General features: G+C 52.1%; 2 protein-coding genes across 2 annotated transcripts; one reads left to right on the forward strand and one right to left on the reverse strand.

The window, feature by feature from the left end:
- The first annotated feature begins 5,354 nt into the window (after positions 1–5,354).
- Positions 5,355–10,254, forward strand: GNB3 (G protein subunit beta 3). Its single transcript, XM_053934633.1, has 9 exons — positions 5,355–5,411; positions 5,923–5,961; positions 6,110–6,216; positions 6,328–6,391; positions 6,506–6,668; positions 6,770–6,836; positions 7,772–7,973; positions 9,053–9,269; positions 10,077–10,254. The coding sequence occupies exons 1-9, from the start codon at positions 5,355–5,357 to the stop codon at positions 10,181–10,183; spliced, it is 1,023 nt and encodes a 340-aa protein (XP_053790608.1). The 3' UTR covers positions 10,184–10,254.
- A 1,249-nt stretch (positions 10,255–11,503) lies between these two features.
- CDCA3 (cell division cycle associated 3) lies at positions 11,504–13,970 on the reverse strand. The gene is made up of 5 exons (XM_053936447.1): positions 13,822–13,970; positions 13,619–13,748; positions 13,334–13,537; positions 12,273–12,391; positions 11,504–11,884 (listed from the first exon to the last, which is right to left on the reverse strand). The coding sequence occupies exons 1-5, from the start codon at positions 13,933–13,935 to the stop codon at positions 11,750–11,752; spliced, it is 702 nt and encodes a 233-aa protein (XP_053792422.1). The 5' UTR covers positions 13,936–13,970; the 3' UTR covers positions 11,504–11,749.
- Positions 13,971–14,282: the final 312 nt, after the last annotated feature.

The raw sequence follows: 14,282 nt of genomic DNA on the forward strand, positions 1-14,282 counted from the left end.
CCCTGGCCCCTGTGCCCAGTTCTGTTTTCCCCATCCAGAGCCCTGTTTGCAGCCGAGAGAGGGTGTGATGGCCCTGCCATTGGTTTTCCCTTTGCAGGCCCTCTCTGGTGGCATCATCCCTCCTTCTGCCCTGCCCAGGACACAAGTGGCATGCTGTCCCTGGGAAAACAGGAATTCCTGTGACTGTGAGGTACAGCAAGCCCTGCCCTGGTGGCTGATAATCCTAGGCTGTTCTGGCTAATCTTCACTTTATTAGTTTGTTGCTGATATAAACAGAGAGAGTCAAATCCGCCTGGGATTGTTTCTTTCCCTTCAGGAGCAGTGTGCTACTCTCTCTTTTCACCCCTCCCCATCCACCTGCTTTGCATTACGTCCCAATCCGATTTCCCCAAGTCTCTGGTGTCTGATTTAATTTGCCTGACGCTGCTCCTGGAATCAGCCCTCCCCCAACCCCTCCCGTCCACAGCCTTCCAGCTCCCCATGGGGAGATCAGTCCTGGGAGAGGCTGAGGAGCAGAGAGGGAGCAAGGGACTCGCTGGGTGGACGAACAGGACTGACTGGAGACTGCAGAGGTACAAGGGACTTTTGGGCAGTGAGGAGCCATTCTCAGCAAGGGAGGCAGGCTGTGAGGGTCCCATCCAGAAGGGACTACAACCCACCTTGCTCTACAGATCCCGGTAAGTTTGCTGCCTTGCATTGCCTGAGGTCACCTTGGTGAACCTGGCATTTGGGACCCTGAGTTTCTTGGAGTGATTCTGTGGGCAGCCTTTGAATGAGGGCTCATCCCATCAGAGGATGAGGGAGGGTAAGATCATGGAAAGAAGTTGGAGTTAGCACTGAAGTGTCTTTATAGTGGTGAGGGAGATTTGCACTGGGATGGGGTTGCTTGTTTCTCCACTTGGCAGGTAAATCTCACCAGTTTCCAGACTGGAGCAGGAGGGTAACACCTCCCCTGATTGACCTGGCACTCGCTGCCTGTACAGAGCCCTGCACTCCCAGCGCACCCTGTGCACACCTCTTTGCAGCTGGCTGCTCTTCTGGGTGGAGAAGGAGCCCTCAGAAAGCAAGGAGCAGAGCAGGGTAATTTTACCCTGACCTTTGACCTCTATCACAGGAGAGAGGGATCATCTCTATCCGGCTCTGCAAGGAGCCCAGGGTCACCAGGGCGAGCCTGCGAATCTAGTCAGGGATTACACAGAGACCCAGGGATGCTGCCTATTCCCACTGAGTCCTTCTTCTTGCACTTTTCCCTTTTCCATTCACAGCCCTCTCCCAACATTCCACAGAGCAACCACTCCTTCCGTAGCATGGGGGAAGCTACCCAGGAGCAGATAATAAGAGGGTTCACCTTGCCTCTTTTTCCCCCCCATTACTTGCACCCTTATCCCCACCAGGGAGTGATGCAGATGACTTGGAGGGACAGCCTCCAGGGAGGAAGCTGGGCCACCTCCATGGCATCGTGCAAGGGATATGGCCACTGCTCTGGAAAGTCAGGGTGTGGCAGCAAAAGGCAGAAGATGGATGATTCCAGATCCCCCTCCGTCTTGCACCACAGCAGAGGCATTTGATCTGCTATGAGCAGACACCAAAGGGCTCAGGATGGGTTTGACTGCCCACGGACAGGAGTGCTGCAGCAAGAAGTTTGTTAGAAAAGGCAGGAAGGGAAAGAACTGTCATGTTGGAGAGCAGAAGGAGTGAAATGTGATTTCCAAAGCCAAGAGCTGTGAACTGGATGAGCACAGCTAAGGCAGGGCTCGGAACAGGGCTGGCATGAACTGACCAAGCCCAGGCTCTGTTTGGCTGTGCCCTACTCGCTCCTGGTGGTGCTTGCAGGAGGCAAAACTCTGGAGCAGGTGCCAAGGTCCTCCTGTCAGTAACTGTGCTGAGAATGGTGAATTGTTTCTTTCAAAGGTACCTAAGGACTTGGTTTCCTCTTCTGCTTAGGATTGACCTGAGAGAGCCCTTACTTCCAGAAAGAACCACGTGTGCACCATTTAGAAGCCTTTCTCATTAAAACTAGCCTGGGCAACCACCATGAGCAACTGTGAGCTGATCCTTAGATCCACTAGAAATGTGTAGTCCTAAGGTCCTGCTGGTCAAGGCAGGAACATGCCTTGGCCAAACTCCATTTCCCTTTCCTCTGTTCTTCCCCCATTTTGTTCCTCCCATTTCCTGCCCTAAATTTACATGACCATAACAAGCTGCTCTTTTGCACACCTGCCCTGGTCCTCCTGGGAGGCAGCTGCACTACACTGGGGATAACTCATTCTCCACAAATTGCACTGGGACGTGACGGATGGAGGCGACAGGCAAAAGATGGAGCTATTATTATCACTCATCTGTGGCTCCTTGTCCTTCTGAGGCTGAGAACAATTCCCAAGTTCATTTAGAGTGTTCCTCAGAGGGATTTAAAGGTTCGGACGCAGTCCTGAGCTGCACCTTCTCTATATTTAGCCCTTTTTATCCATCCTCGACATCCTGCCCCTGCTGTTTGATCTGCCTACGGCTCCAAAAGCCCCTCATCTGGTCGTGCAGCTTTACAGAGCAGTGAACTGGCATTCACTTGCTAGTGCCAGAGTTGAGAAACAACCAGCGAAGGGAAGAGAGTAGTGAAAAAGCAGGAGTAGTGAAAGGAAGACTGGGATCCAACGGGTAATGAGGAGGACAGGTACAGCCAGCTTCACTGGGAGCAGAAATTGGAAGGGAGGGAGAACAAGGTTCCCATCTCTGTGCAGGTCTGGGTGGGCAAAGCCAGAAGTCTACAGAGAAAAATTAGGGCAGGTGGATGGACAGTGATCTCAGAGAGCCAAAGGTGTATGAAATAACAGCCTGAAGAATTGGGAACCAAGCAAAGGAGGCTGGAAGGAGAGAGTCAGGGGCAGGAGGTTACCTAGCAGGAAAAGGCAATCCAATGCTTAGGATTGATGGATCAGTCCTTAGGAACACTGGAAAAGGGCAAAGTGTGGGCCACAATGGTAGGGGCTGGCTGCACAGGGTGGCTGGAAGTTCAGGTGTGCCACTTGGTGTGCTGTAGGCTGTGACCAGAGCTGGATGGAGCCTTGCAGCCTCACTGTACACTGAAACTGAGGGGCAAACACCCCAGGATAAGGAGGATGTGCAGCCTCTGACTAAAAGCTGCAAGGCCTTCCCCAGCATCTCCCTGCTCTGTCAGTCAGCTGAGAGGTGGAGTGGAATGCCAGCCCTTTCCCAAAGGAGGGGAAGTGTATGAAGGTGGGTTTTCATGGCCAGGGTCACTCAATGAGGTGCAGCTGTGCATCCTTGCACAGCCTAGGGTGCACATCCTTGCACGCCCCAGTGATGAGGAGCCCCCTCATCACTTTTCTGTTGGAATAAGAGAAGAAAAACCAGTGGAATGGGCTCAGCTGAGGTGCTGGTCTGTTGCTGTCCTTCAGTGTAGCTGCAGGAGGCTGAGGCTGGCAGCCCCAGGCCATGGCTGTGGCACCTTCCTCTGGGCCCTGACACTGTTGCCCTCTCACCATTTGCTGGGGCTGGCAGCCCCATCCAGTGCATGGGCAGCGAGCAGGGAAGAGTCAGCAGTGCTGTGGCTCTATCCAGCCCTGCAGGTGGCAGGCACAAGTTTCTCTCTGCAAAGTATATCCTGAAATAGCTTCCTGCTGGGATAGCCTCCCAGGAGCTAGGGGAAGCCTGTATCTCGTTCTCTTTCCTGGACTCAAAGCCATACCTCAGGAATCATTGAACAAGCAAAAACTCACTGTGCCTGGGGGATCAAAGGAAAGCCGTGGAGACATCCAAGGGAAGGAATTCTTAAAGGAAACTCAAAATGCTCTATGAAGCAGCAAGCAAAGGTGGGACTTGGGAGCTGTCTGGATGTGCTTGCCCACAGCAAGAGAGCAAGTCTGGCATGGAAGGACCCAAAGCCCCACTGACCAGAGGAAGTGAGGCCTTCAGGCAACAGGGATGGAAGTGATGTGAATGATGTGACCCGTAGGGACTGGGAGAAATTCTGCAGATGCTGCTGGAACATTTCTTGGGCAACACCTGGAGCACATCTGGACACTCACATCTATCCAGGTGAAATGTTGGAGCAATTAAAGATTACGTTTGTCTATAAAAGTGGGAGATGCTAGAATCGCTGGTGAAGATTTAAATGCACATAACAAGAAAGAAAGAACAAAAGAGAGATGTTGTATAAGAATACAGTGCACCTGCATCTTGAATATGGATTACAGTTCTGGTTCCCTGCCCTGCAAAAATGTATCATCTCTGCTCTGTAAACAACTGAAAAAAAGCTCATAGAACAACAGAGATAATAGGACGTAACAGCTTACACAGGAGGAATGACTAAGTTTGCTCTGCAGTCTGGAAAAGAGACGGCTATGACAAAGATGTATAAAATACCGAGTGATGCAGAGGTGAATAGAGACCAGTTATTTGCTGATTCTTCCAGCAACTCAAAATATAGCTAATGTCAAGTGGAGCTAGTGCCACCAGGAAGTGATAGAAGTAGAAACTTTGTAGAGCCTGCCACCCAGCTGTGGAAGTCATCACCATGGGGTACTGAGGAGGCTGAGCTTGACATGGGCACAAAAATGGTGTGAACAAATGCACAGAAGTCCATCAAGGACTTGCATACAGTAATGCTGCTCTAGCTCTGGGCATCAGTGAAAAGCTAGGGCTGGGCAAGTAGGAGATGTATCCCTATCGGCTTATGTTATTCTTAGATTCTTCCCTAGGCATCCACCTTTGTTTTTATTTTATTTTGGTTTGGTTTTTTGGTTGGTTGGTTGGTTTTGGCTTGGTTTTTGATGTGAAACTGGGAGGGAACCCTGAGAGACTACCTCAAGAGCTCTGTAGATTTTCTTGGTGGTCAGAGAGTCGGTTGGTCCTACCTGGTGAGGCTTTGCTTAGGACAAACAGTAGGAAATAGCCAATGGGCTCCCCCCATCAAGTTTCTTCCTCCTGGAGCTGAGATAGACAGCTTGGCTATGAGCAGGGAGAAGCTGATGAAGAGGACCCAGGGCCTGGAATGGAGAGGTTAAAAATGAGTGGACAAGTGTGGCCAGAACCTCAGCAAGTGGCTCTGGAGTTCTTTAGCTTCCGTATGTGTATGTGTAAGGAGGATCCAAGACAAAATGGACCTTTGACCAGGCCCAACACAATCTTCCCAAATGCTAAGGGCTGTGGCCAGATATAACACGACATGACTGAGTATTCAGCCAATAAATGGTCACCAATCCTTTATCAGAGATACCTACATTTCCGTAACTGAGCAGTCACACTGGTGTCCTATCTAACTCACACCTCTTTCCTTTGATCTGTCTCCCCAGAATCCAGGCTGCCCCACGTGGAGGAGCCACCCCTAGGTCAGAAAGATGGGGGAAATGGAGCAGATGAAGCAGGAGGCTGAGCAGCTGAAGAAGCAGATTGCGGTAATGCTGGCAACAGTCATGAAGTTGCTGAGAGCGTGTCTACCCCACCACTGCATGCCCAAACTTTCCTCCTCAGCCGCAAGCTGGAGTTGGGCTTTCTCCATCTACATACTTGGAGCCCTCTGCAGCTCTCCACAGCCCTTTAAATGCTAATGGATATCTTCCCACCATGGTGGGGGGAAGAGCAGTAGGGGAAGGGAGTGAAGAGGGGACAGGGGTCCTAAGAGTGTGGTGAATCCCCAGGATCTCCTCTGTCTGAGATATAGCTGGTGTTCTGTCAGGTGGGAGGGTCTATGGAAAGGGTGTAGCACAGCAAATTTTGGCTCAACTTCCTGACAATTGACTGGTGTCAAGGTGCCCTAATCATAGACAAAGATCCCCCTGTGTCCAAACACAGCTAAGCCACAGTTCCTACTTCTAGTAGCCCTCAGACTATGACCCCAAATTTCACTTGTCATTGCCTTCCACGCATGTTTTTAATCTCTCTCATCTGCTGTTGTCTCTTCTCCAGGATGCCCGGAAAGCCTGTGCAGACACAACGCTTGCTCAGGTAAGGGACAGGGCTGCCTGGGCAAGCTAGCAACACTCTGAGGGGCTTTTGCCCAGTCAGGAAGGAGTTAGGAGGCAGAAATGTGGAAAGCAGTAAAGCTCCTGGTAGTCCAAGATAAATTCTTTCTCTCCCGCCACTCTTTTTTTAGATTGTGTCTGGAATGGAGGTCGTTGGACGCATCCAGATGCGGACCCGAAGGACCCTGCGGGGACACCTGGCCAAGATCTACGCCTTGCACTGGTCCACAGACTCCAAGTGAGAGCGTTGCTGCTGATCTGCTGGGTGCAGGACAGCACATGGGTGTGATGGTCAGGAGAGCTCTGATGGGAAGAAAGCTACTAACATGATCTTGTTCCTTTCTCACAGACTTATGGTCAGTGCCTCACAAGATGGAAAACTGATTGTGTGGGACACATACACAACTAACAAGGTAGGAGTCAGGTGGCTGCAAACCGGGATGCTGGAGTGGGTCCCCTTGGAGCTGGTGTCCTTGACCTGTTCTCTCTGCTGCCAAGAGCCCTGACACGGTTTCTGGTCCTCCCAGGTTCATGCCATCCCTTTGCGTTCTTCCTGGGTCATGACCTGTGCCTATGCCCCCTCTGGCAATTTTGTGGCCTGTGGAGGCCTTGACAACATGTGCTCCATCTACAGCCTCAAGTCTCGTGAAGGCAACGTCAAAGTGAGCAGGGAGCTCTCAGCTCATACAGGTGTGTGTGCTGCCTGCCTGCAACTGGGTGCCCCCTGCTTCCAAACTTGACCCTTCTATCCCTGCCGCTTTTTCTCATATTTGCTTGTTCCCGCTTCCCAGGATACCTCTCCTGCTGCCGATTTCTTGATGACAACAATATTGTGACTAGCTCTGGAGATACCACATGGTGAGTGCTCCCTCCTGCATCCTAGTGACATGACCTCTGCTCTTAGCACAGCAACAAGTGCAGTCCTTGTGCTCTTCAGCACTCCACTATCTAAGGAGGAATTGCTCCTACATGGGGAGGCCACATGGAGCACTTTAGGAAACCCGATCCATTCTTCATCCCTTGGCAGAACAGATGCTTCTTTTCTCAGCTGAGGACAGGTCAAGCAGTAAGGACCATGTCAACAGCTCTCACAAAGAACAGTGTCATTTATACCAGGACAGAAAGAGTTTTAATTTTATGTGGAGCACCCTTACATTCTCCACTTCTCAAGTCTTGCCCTCTGTGCAAGGGACACTGCCAGTGCCTTGATCCTTTGGTTCCTGGTTCTCAGGGCTCGCTGTGCTGTGACTCTGAACAGTCCTGAGTCTTTATTCACCCCACCCCATCCCAATACCTGCTTTGGAATGACCTTTTGACCAAGGATATGTGGCATTTCCATCAGAGATCAGGGTTACACAGGGTTTGTTTGCCTGGCTGTGGTGTGGGATCCCCTGGAACAGGAGCTTTGCATCTTACAAGCATGGACACAGAAGACCTTTTTCAGCTGTTTTCTTTTTTTTTTTTTTTTTTTTTTTTTTTTTTTGCTGTTTGTGTCCCTCTTACTGTCTCTCAGTATTCCCTTCAGCTGTTACATTTATGGGAATATGCCAAGCCTCACACACCCCCAGCCTTAGTCTAACTCTGTTTTGGCAAAGGTATTGCCAACAACAGCCGTGAAGATACCTCCTGTTGTATACAGCTGACTCCAGGGATGCTCTCACCCATTTTCCCGTGTGGTAACCATGGTTTCCCACCTTTTGTTTGCGAGTGGGACAGCTCTTCAGCCCGGCTGTAGGTCTGCTCTGCCTTGGCTGGCTCTGAGACAGTCTTTCCTCTCTTCTCCCCTCCTGCAGTGCGCTCTGGGACATCGAGACAGGGCAGCAGAAGACTGTGTTCATTGGTCACACTGGAGACTGCATGAGCTTGGCCGTCTCCCCTGACTTCAAACTCTTCATTTCTGGGGCTTGTGATGCTACTGCCAAACTGTGGGACGTGCGGGAGGGCTCCTGCCGCCAGACATTCTCAGGGCACGAGTCCGACATCAATGCCATCTCCGTACGTATGCTCTCTGCACAGTGCTAGGGAGGAAAATGGGGGTGGAACAGCTCTGAAACAGCCTTGGTGCAAGGTTGAAAGAAGCTGTCAGTCATTAGGGTAACAAGGGTCTTAGACCTTGGCCCCATGATCCAGCCTGAAGCAGAGAGTGCCCAAGTTCACTGAAGCTTGGAGGAGGGTTCTCCCCAGGCACCAAAGTATCCAAGTCTTGGACAGGCAGCACACCATGATCTGTGGAGCTGAGCACCCTGACACAGGTGCTGGTCCAGCTTTGCTCGCAGCAGCTGTTGGGAACTGTGGTTCAGGCATGCTCCAGCAGCTTTGGCGCAAGACACAAGTGAGGCAGCAGGAATACCTAACTCAGCTGGGTTCAGCTCCAGACAGAAGAGGTAGGATCACAGGGAGATCTTCTGAAGATTAAATTTTCATGGGAGGCAGCTCAGACATTTGGGAGGAAACACCTCTCTCAGAGCTGCAGAGATGGCAGGACAAGACACATGGCAGACTAATCCTTGAAGCCAACCAAATGCCAGCACCCTGCAGTCTGCTGCTCAAACCACCCTCCACTGACATCAATTAGTGTAACTTTCTCAGTTGCCCCATGGCTACATTGCCAGCCACATGGTTTTCTACCATACCTGCTCCTGAGGAGCCTTTATTTACTCCTCAGAGCAAGACCACAGAAAATGAGCATGTATGAGAAGGCTGGGATATGAGGATCAGACAGAGGAAGGCTCTGATAGCCAGAATTATGTCAGACCTCAGCTGGGGGATAATGGGTGGACACTTGTCAAGGCCCAACCTAACAGCTGGAGTTAAAATAATCCTTCCTCAAGCACTGAGATATCTTGCAACAGCTTAGGTCATTTGTTTTCTTGGAGTGGAAAGGGTTTATTAGGCCTTACGAGAAGTATCGGTTTTCCCCTTCTGCAGACTCAAATTTTATGATCCAATGTCTGGCCCCACCAGGTTTTCCTGCCTCTGTGCCCTCCTGGTGGTTAGCAGGGGGGTGGCGAGTTGAGCAATTCCATCGGGATCCGAGGAAAACCTCATTAAAACATGGTGTGTGCCCTCCCCAGTTCTTCCCTAACGGCGAAGCCATCTGCACCGGCTCCGATGACGCCACCTGCCGCCTCTTCGACCTGCGGGCGGACCAGGAGCTCATCATGTACTCCCACGAGACCATCATCTGCGGAATCACCTCCATCGCCCTCTCCCGCAGCGGCCGGCTCTTGTTTGCTGGGTACGATGACTTCAACTGCAACATCTGGGACTCACTGAAAGCAGAGCGTGTGGGTGAGTGGCTCCTCGAGGTCCCTCTTTCCCTCCCTGCAAGGCCTCCTGTCCCTGCCTTAGGGATAATAAGGCACTTATTCTTCCTAAACATAGGAAGACATCCTATACTGACTGAAACCCAACAAAGCTCCCTCATGCTTAGGGAGCACACCAGAACTAGGACAACTCTCAGTGGCCTAGAAGAGCTATTGTTTTTAATGTTAAGGAAGTCAAGCCTTTAAACAACATTGTTTCAAGGGGGACAAGAAGGTTCCTATTAGCTAAAACTGCTCATAAGCACCAAAAGAATATCCTACTTCCTCCTAGTCTGCTAGTTCCAGGTACTCACAGTGCCACTTGGTGGCCAGGCACCAAGCCAAGTGTGCACCTAGGCTTCCATCCAACATCTTTGGGTACTCTGTAATGCTCATACACAGAACACGCAGCATTTTTCTTTCAGAAGCGGCCCCTACCCTCTGAAAAGTCATGAAACACAGCCCACCAACAGCATCACTTTTCTCAGCCTTATCAAGGACCCCATCGTATCTTAGTCTTAGCGTCACTCCAGGGTGAAAGCAGTTGTATGAGGATTCAGCTGGCCATACCTTCCCAAGAACCCTTTGGGTGGTGGCTGTATGCCACACACAAAATTCTTTGGCACGTTTGCTCCTATTCTCCACGTACTGACTGTAAGAGGCTGTGCAGGAACAGGTAGGGACACACACGGCGTGTAGGCACAGCCCGCAATGCGTGTCCTCAGCAGGGCCACCCCTGTCACCTCTCACAGGCCCCCCTTCACTCCCCGACCTCTCCTCTTTCCTGCCACAGGAATCCTTTCTGGCCACGACAACAGAGTGAGCTGCCTGGGGGTGACGGCGGATGGCATGGCTGTTGCCACTGGCTCCTGGGACAGTTTCCTCAAGATTTGGAACTGAGGACGGCGGCAGTGAGGGAAGAGCAGCAGAAGCACGGCCCACAGCCTGAGCCCATGCAAAACAGCATCATCAGCTGAGCACAACAGAAATGCCTACCTACCACTCCCACTTGTCTCTAGATACAGGTCACTTGTAGGAGTCTCCCAGAGTGAAAGGAGATCAGAGAGGAGAAGCAGGGGGAGCTGGGGAGCAGGAGCAAATGCACTGTCCCTTCTCTCCACTTCTAAACAGCCCCAGCAGTTTCCAGCCTTGTGCAGGCTTGAAGACCTGTTCTTTTTGTCTCAGGACTTTGCAGTACAATTCGAACACCCAGCACCTTCCTTCAAACACCTTTACCTGCACTGGTGCCCATCCTCCTCCTTCAGAGGACCCCTCATGCAACACCCACCCCAGACTAAACTCTCTCCCTGCTTTAACTCTACCTAACTTCTCTATGCAGCTGTCCTGTATCTGTGCAGACAGCCCCAGAGACACACTGGATTTGAGATTTCTATGGCACCACCTCAAATATAAAGCTAGAGTAAATTTGGTTCATTTTCGTGGGGGAACACTTAGCTCAAGGCCTATCTATGCATAAAGGGGAAAAAGGCAGCCTTCAGACCTGCCAGAATAGCAGGGAATATATTTACTCTTTTGTTAGTTCAAGTCTTATCTATGCATAAATGGCAGAAAAGTAGTCCTCAAGACCTGCCAGAATATCAGGGAATAATATATTTATTCTTATTTGTTGTCTGCTTCCTGCTGTTCCTTCCCTCTTTGCCTCACTCCTGCATTGTGTGGTGACCCTATCTAACCAGTAGCCATCAGCCCATGTTTTCAAGTCTGTTTAGATCTTCATAGCCCAGGCAAATAAAGAAAGCTCACAGAAGCACTGCAGGCGGTGTTCTTTCCAGCATTGCAATGAGCTACTGCTAACGTAACTATTTTCCTGTAAATATTGCCTGCTGGTCTCAACCAGTCAACACCTCATCCACAGACTTTGCTTTAGCTCACATCCCATGGGGAGGGTGTTCCTCACATGCTGTAGTTGAGAAGAGGCTGAAGTTGGGATAGTGAGATGAAAGTGTTTCCTTTCAAAACTTGGATATTTTACTCAGTTACAGGACAGAGCCATTTTTTTCAGCCCCTATTCCACTTGTTGGCTCAGAGTAGCATCCTGGGGGGCCCAAGGCTCTGCTAGGGAGAGCTGGAGATCAACAAGGTTTAATAACTCACCAACAGGAGGTCAGTATTAATGGACAATGCCATCTCACGTTATTTTGGATCTCACACTGTGTTTTTTTGTGCTGAGCAAACACAATATCAGGACATACAGTCAGCAAAGGTTGAATACATTTATTTACTAGAGATAAAAACTCTATGGAAAAACCAATACAACTGATATACAATAAAAGAGACAAAGTCTGTGCTGTACATTAGACATGACAAGCTAGGAAGAGGAGGGAGAAATCTTTCCCCAACAGGGATAGGTAAGCAATGTGACCACTGCTTTGGGGTTTCAGTCTATTGTAGGATTTCTTCCCTCTAGAAAATTCTCAAAACATAGGAGCAAATTATAGCAAGATCCTAGTTCTCCACAAAAGGACACTGCTGGTTCTCCTTGTTCAAGTCACTCCAAGCATAGTTCCCAGATTTAATGCTCCTGCTCAGATCCATGTCCTTCTTTTCCCCAAGGTTCTCTCCCAACACGTGCCTCTTGCCCTGGAGAAATAAAAAACCCAAACACAGAGTGTAAAACACAAGTTAATAGAAGGTTAGTTAATTCTCAGCAGGGTATGTAGCCTATTTTCAGGCCATTCAACTTGGACTCTCCTGTGACAATGTACAAGAGTGACTTTTTTCTACAGCCTAGAGAGAAAGAATGCACTGAAATGGGCGATTTCAACAAAGACAGACATTGGACAAGACTCAGAGGCATTTAGTGACAAGACTGACTCACAGAAAAACATTTGTGAATTTACTAGTCTCTACAGGCCTATGAGGCCACAATTCTCAACTGGGACCCTACAAGATACAGAAATTGAAGGATTTGGCTTTTTTTTTTTTTCAGCTCAATCTGCCTCCCTCAGCATGACCCATTAAGCTTTACCTGGCGAGGGGTGGGAGCACTGGGAGAATTATCATCTCGTAGAATGCTGAGGGGAGAGCGGCCAGTTCCTCCAGATGTTACCATGAATTTGTTGGGCTTGTGTCTGTTGGGCTTGCTCACTAGTTGAGAAAAAGAAACACACCAGCACATCACGACAAGGCTCAAAGGTCCTGGAATTTAAATACCTCCTGGCCTTTATCAAAGGCTTACCCAAGGGCTTTGAGGCAAAGGAATCACAGAAACGTTGATGTTGGAAGTGAACTGTAGAGGACCTACTCCAGCAGGGTCACTTAGAGCCCATTTTCCAGGACCATGTCCAGGTGTCTCTTGAATATCTCAACGGATAGAGATTCTGCAACCTCTCTGAGCAATCTGCTCTACTGCTTGGTCACCCTCATGGTGAAAAAAAAAGTGTTCAGGAACCTGTGTACCATTGTGTCCCCTTTGCCTCTGGTCCCATCACTGGGCACCACTGAAAAGAGCCTGGCTCTCCCTTCCTTATACCCTTCCTTCAGGTATTTGCATCTATTAACAAGATACCCCCTGAGCATTTTCCTCCCCAGGCTGAACAGTCTCAGTGCTCCGCCGCTCCTCTGAGGAGCAGTGCTCAGCCCAGAGCTTTCTGATGCACAGTTTGCATCCAAGTCTCTCAGCACTGCTCAGCCTTAGCACAGGGTTGTGCTGCCCACCCTTGCTCCGCAGGTCTTCCCAAGGAGAAACTCTAAGGTCCCTCTGGACAGGTCTCCACAGTCAAAAACCCATCTCAGAGAGGGGAAGAGTTGTTGTATACCTCTTGATTTTGAATACAGTTTAAAAACAATTTCTCATCTCTGGACAGAAATCTGTTCGATAACGTAGCAGTTCCCAAAGGGTCCCCTGGCCGCAGAGGCTCCAGGCGGTGGGACACAGCCGAGCTGGGGGTAGGGACAGGCCCTGTCGCGGAGCACGCCTGGAGAAGGCGCCCGAACCAGATGGTGCCGAGAGCCCCGCCTTGCTCACAGCCCATGCCGCGCAGCTCTCCGGGCACACGGAGCCCTGTCACCACCACACCGAGCACTTACCCGAGGAGAAGCCGTGCCCGGCAGGGCGGCCGGGCCGGGCCGTGCTGGGGGAGGGCGGCCTCTCCGCCTCTAGGCCCGCGGGCGGGGAGCTCCGCCGGGCCGGCTCCTCGGCGGGGCCCGCCGCTCCCGGAGGCGCCGGCTCCGGGGCCGCGGCCTCGGCCCCGAAAGCCTCGCTGAGCTGCTTCACCAGGCGGTCCACGCTGTCTGCCGGGGACAGAGGGGGACGGGGTGAGCCTCTAAGTCAGGCAGCCCCTCAACCCGCCCGCCCGCGGCGGCCTCACTCACCACTCGACACGGCTCTCATGGGCGTGCGGGAGATGCCGGGCGTGGGCGACCGCGGGTCCCGCTCCTGGCCGGTGCCCGCCGGCGGCTCGGCGGGGCTGGGCTGCGGGCTGCCCGCCGGGGAACTCACCACCTGTGGAGAGGGCAGCCGTGGGGGCGGCGGGCCGGAGCCACGCAGGGGGGAGCGGCGGCGGGAGGACGCCTACCTCGATGGGGGTGCGCAGGATGCCGGCGGAGGGGGAGCGGGGGTCGCTGACGTGAGCCAGGTGCTTGTTGCGGGGCGCGGTCGGGGTGGCGGGGGCGCTGCCGGAGGCCCCCATGGCGGCGGCGGCCGCGCTGCGCCCCTGCCCCGCCGGACGCGCCGTTCGAATCTCCCGCGCGCCGGGCGGTGCCGCCGCCCATTGGCCACTGCGCGGGGGCGGGGCTCACCGCGCCACGCCCACCTCCCCGCCCCGCCAGCCCGTCGGCTCCGCGGTCCCCGCCCGTCACGTCCCGCCTCGTCCCGCTGTCAATCTTCCGAGACAGACCCGCCCCCTCGCCTCTCATTACGTCGTTATTGGACGAGAAGCCCGGCACCGCCTCCCGCGATGGCCGGAGGGCGATTGCGATTGGACGAGCCGGCGGATCGGCACGGCGAGTCCGGCCTCCAGCCTCGCTGCCGATTGGT

The sequence above is a fragment of the Vidua chalybeata genome, chromosome 2 (assembly GCF_026979565.1).
Source record: "Vidua chalybeata isolate OUT-0048 chromosome 2, bVidCha1 merged haplotype, whole genome shotgun sequence".
NCBI classification, from domain to species: Eukaryota; Metazoa; Chordata; class Aves; order Passeriformes; family Viduidae; genus Vidua; species Vidua chalybeata.

What these genes read in the sequence shown, in the direction of transcription:
- GNB3 (XM_053934633.1), top strand. Translation starts at nt 5,355, where the DNA reads ATGGGGGAAATGGAGCAGATGAAGCAGGAGGCTGAGCAGCTGAAGAAG. An exon ending in AGCTGAAGAAGCAGATTGCG is followed by an intron (nt 5,412 to 5,922) that starts GTAATGCTGGCA and finishes TCTCTTCTCCAG; the next exon opens with GATGCCCGGAAAGCCTGTGC. An exon ending in ACTGAAAGCAGAGCGTGTGG is followed by an intron (nt 9,270 to 10,076) that starts GTGAGTGGCTCC and finishes TTCCTGCCACAG; the next exon opens with GAATCCTTTCTGGCCACGAC.
- CDCA3 (XM_053936447.1), bottom strand. Translation starts at nt 13,935, where the DNA reads ATGGGGGCCTCCGGCAGCGCCCCCGCCACCCCGACCGCGCCCCGCAAC. An exon ending in TCCTGCGCACCCCCATCGAG is followed by an intron (nt 13,749 to 13,821) that starts GTAGGCGTCCTC and finishes CCCTCTCCACAG; the next exon opens with GTGGTGAGTTCCCCGGCGGG. An exon ending in GTGCTCCCACCCCTCGCCAG is followed by an intron (nt 11,885 to 12,272) that starts GTAAAGCTTAAT and finishes TTATTTCTCCAG; the next exon opens with GGCAAGAGGCACGTGTTGGG.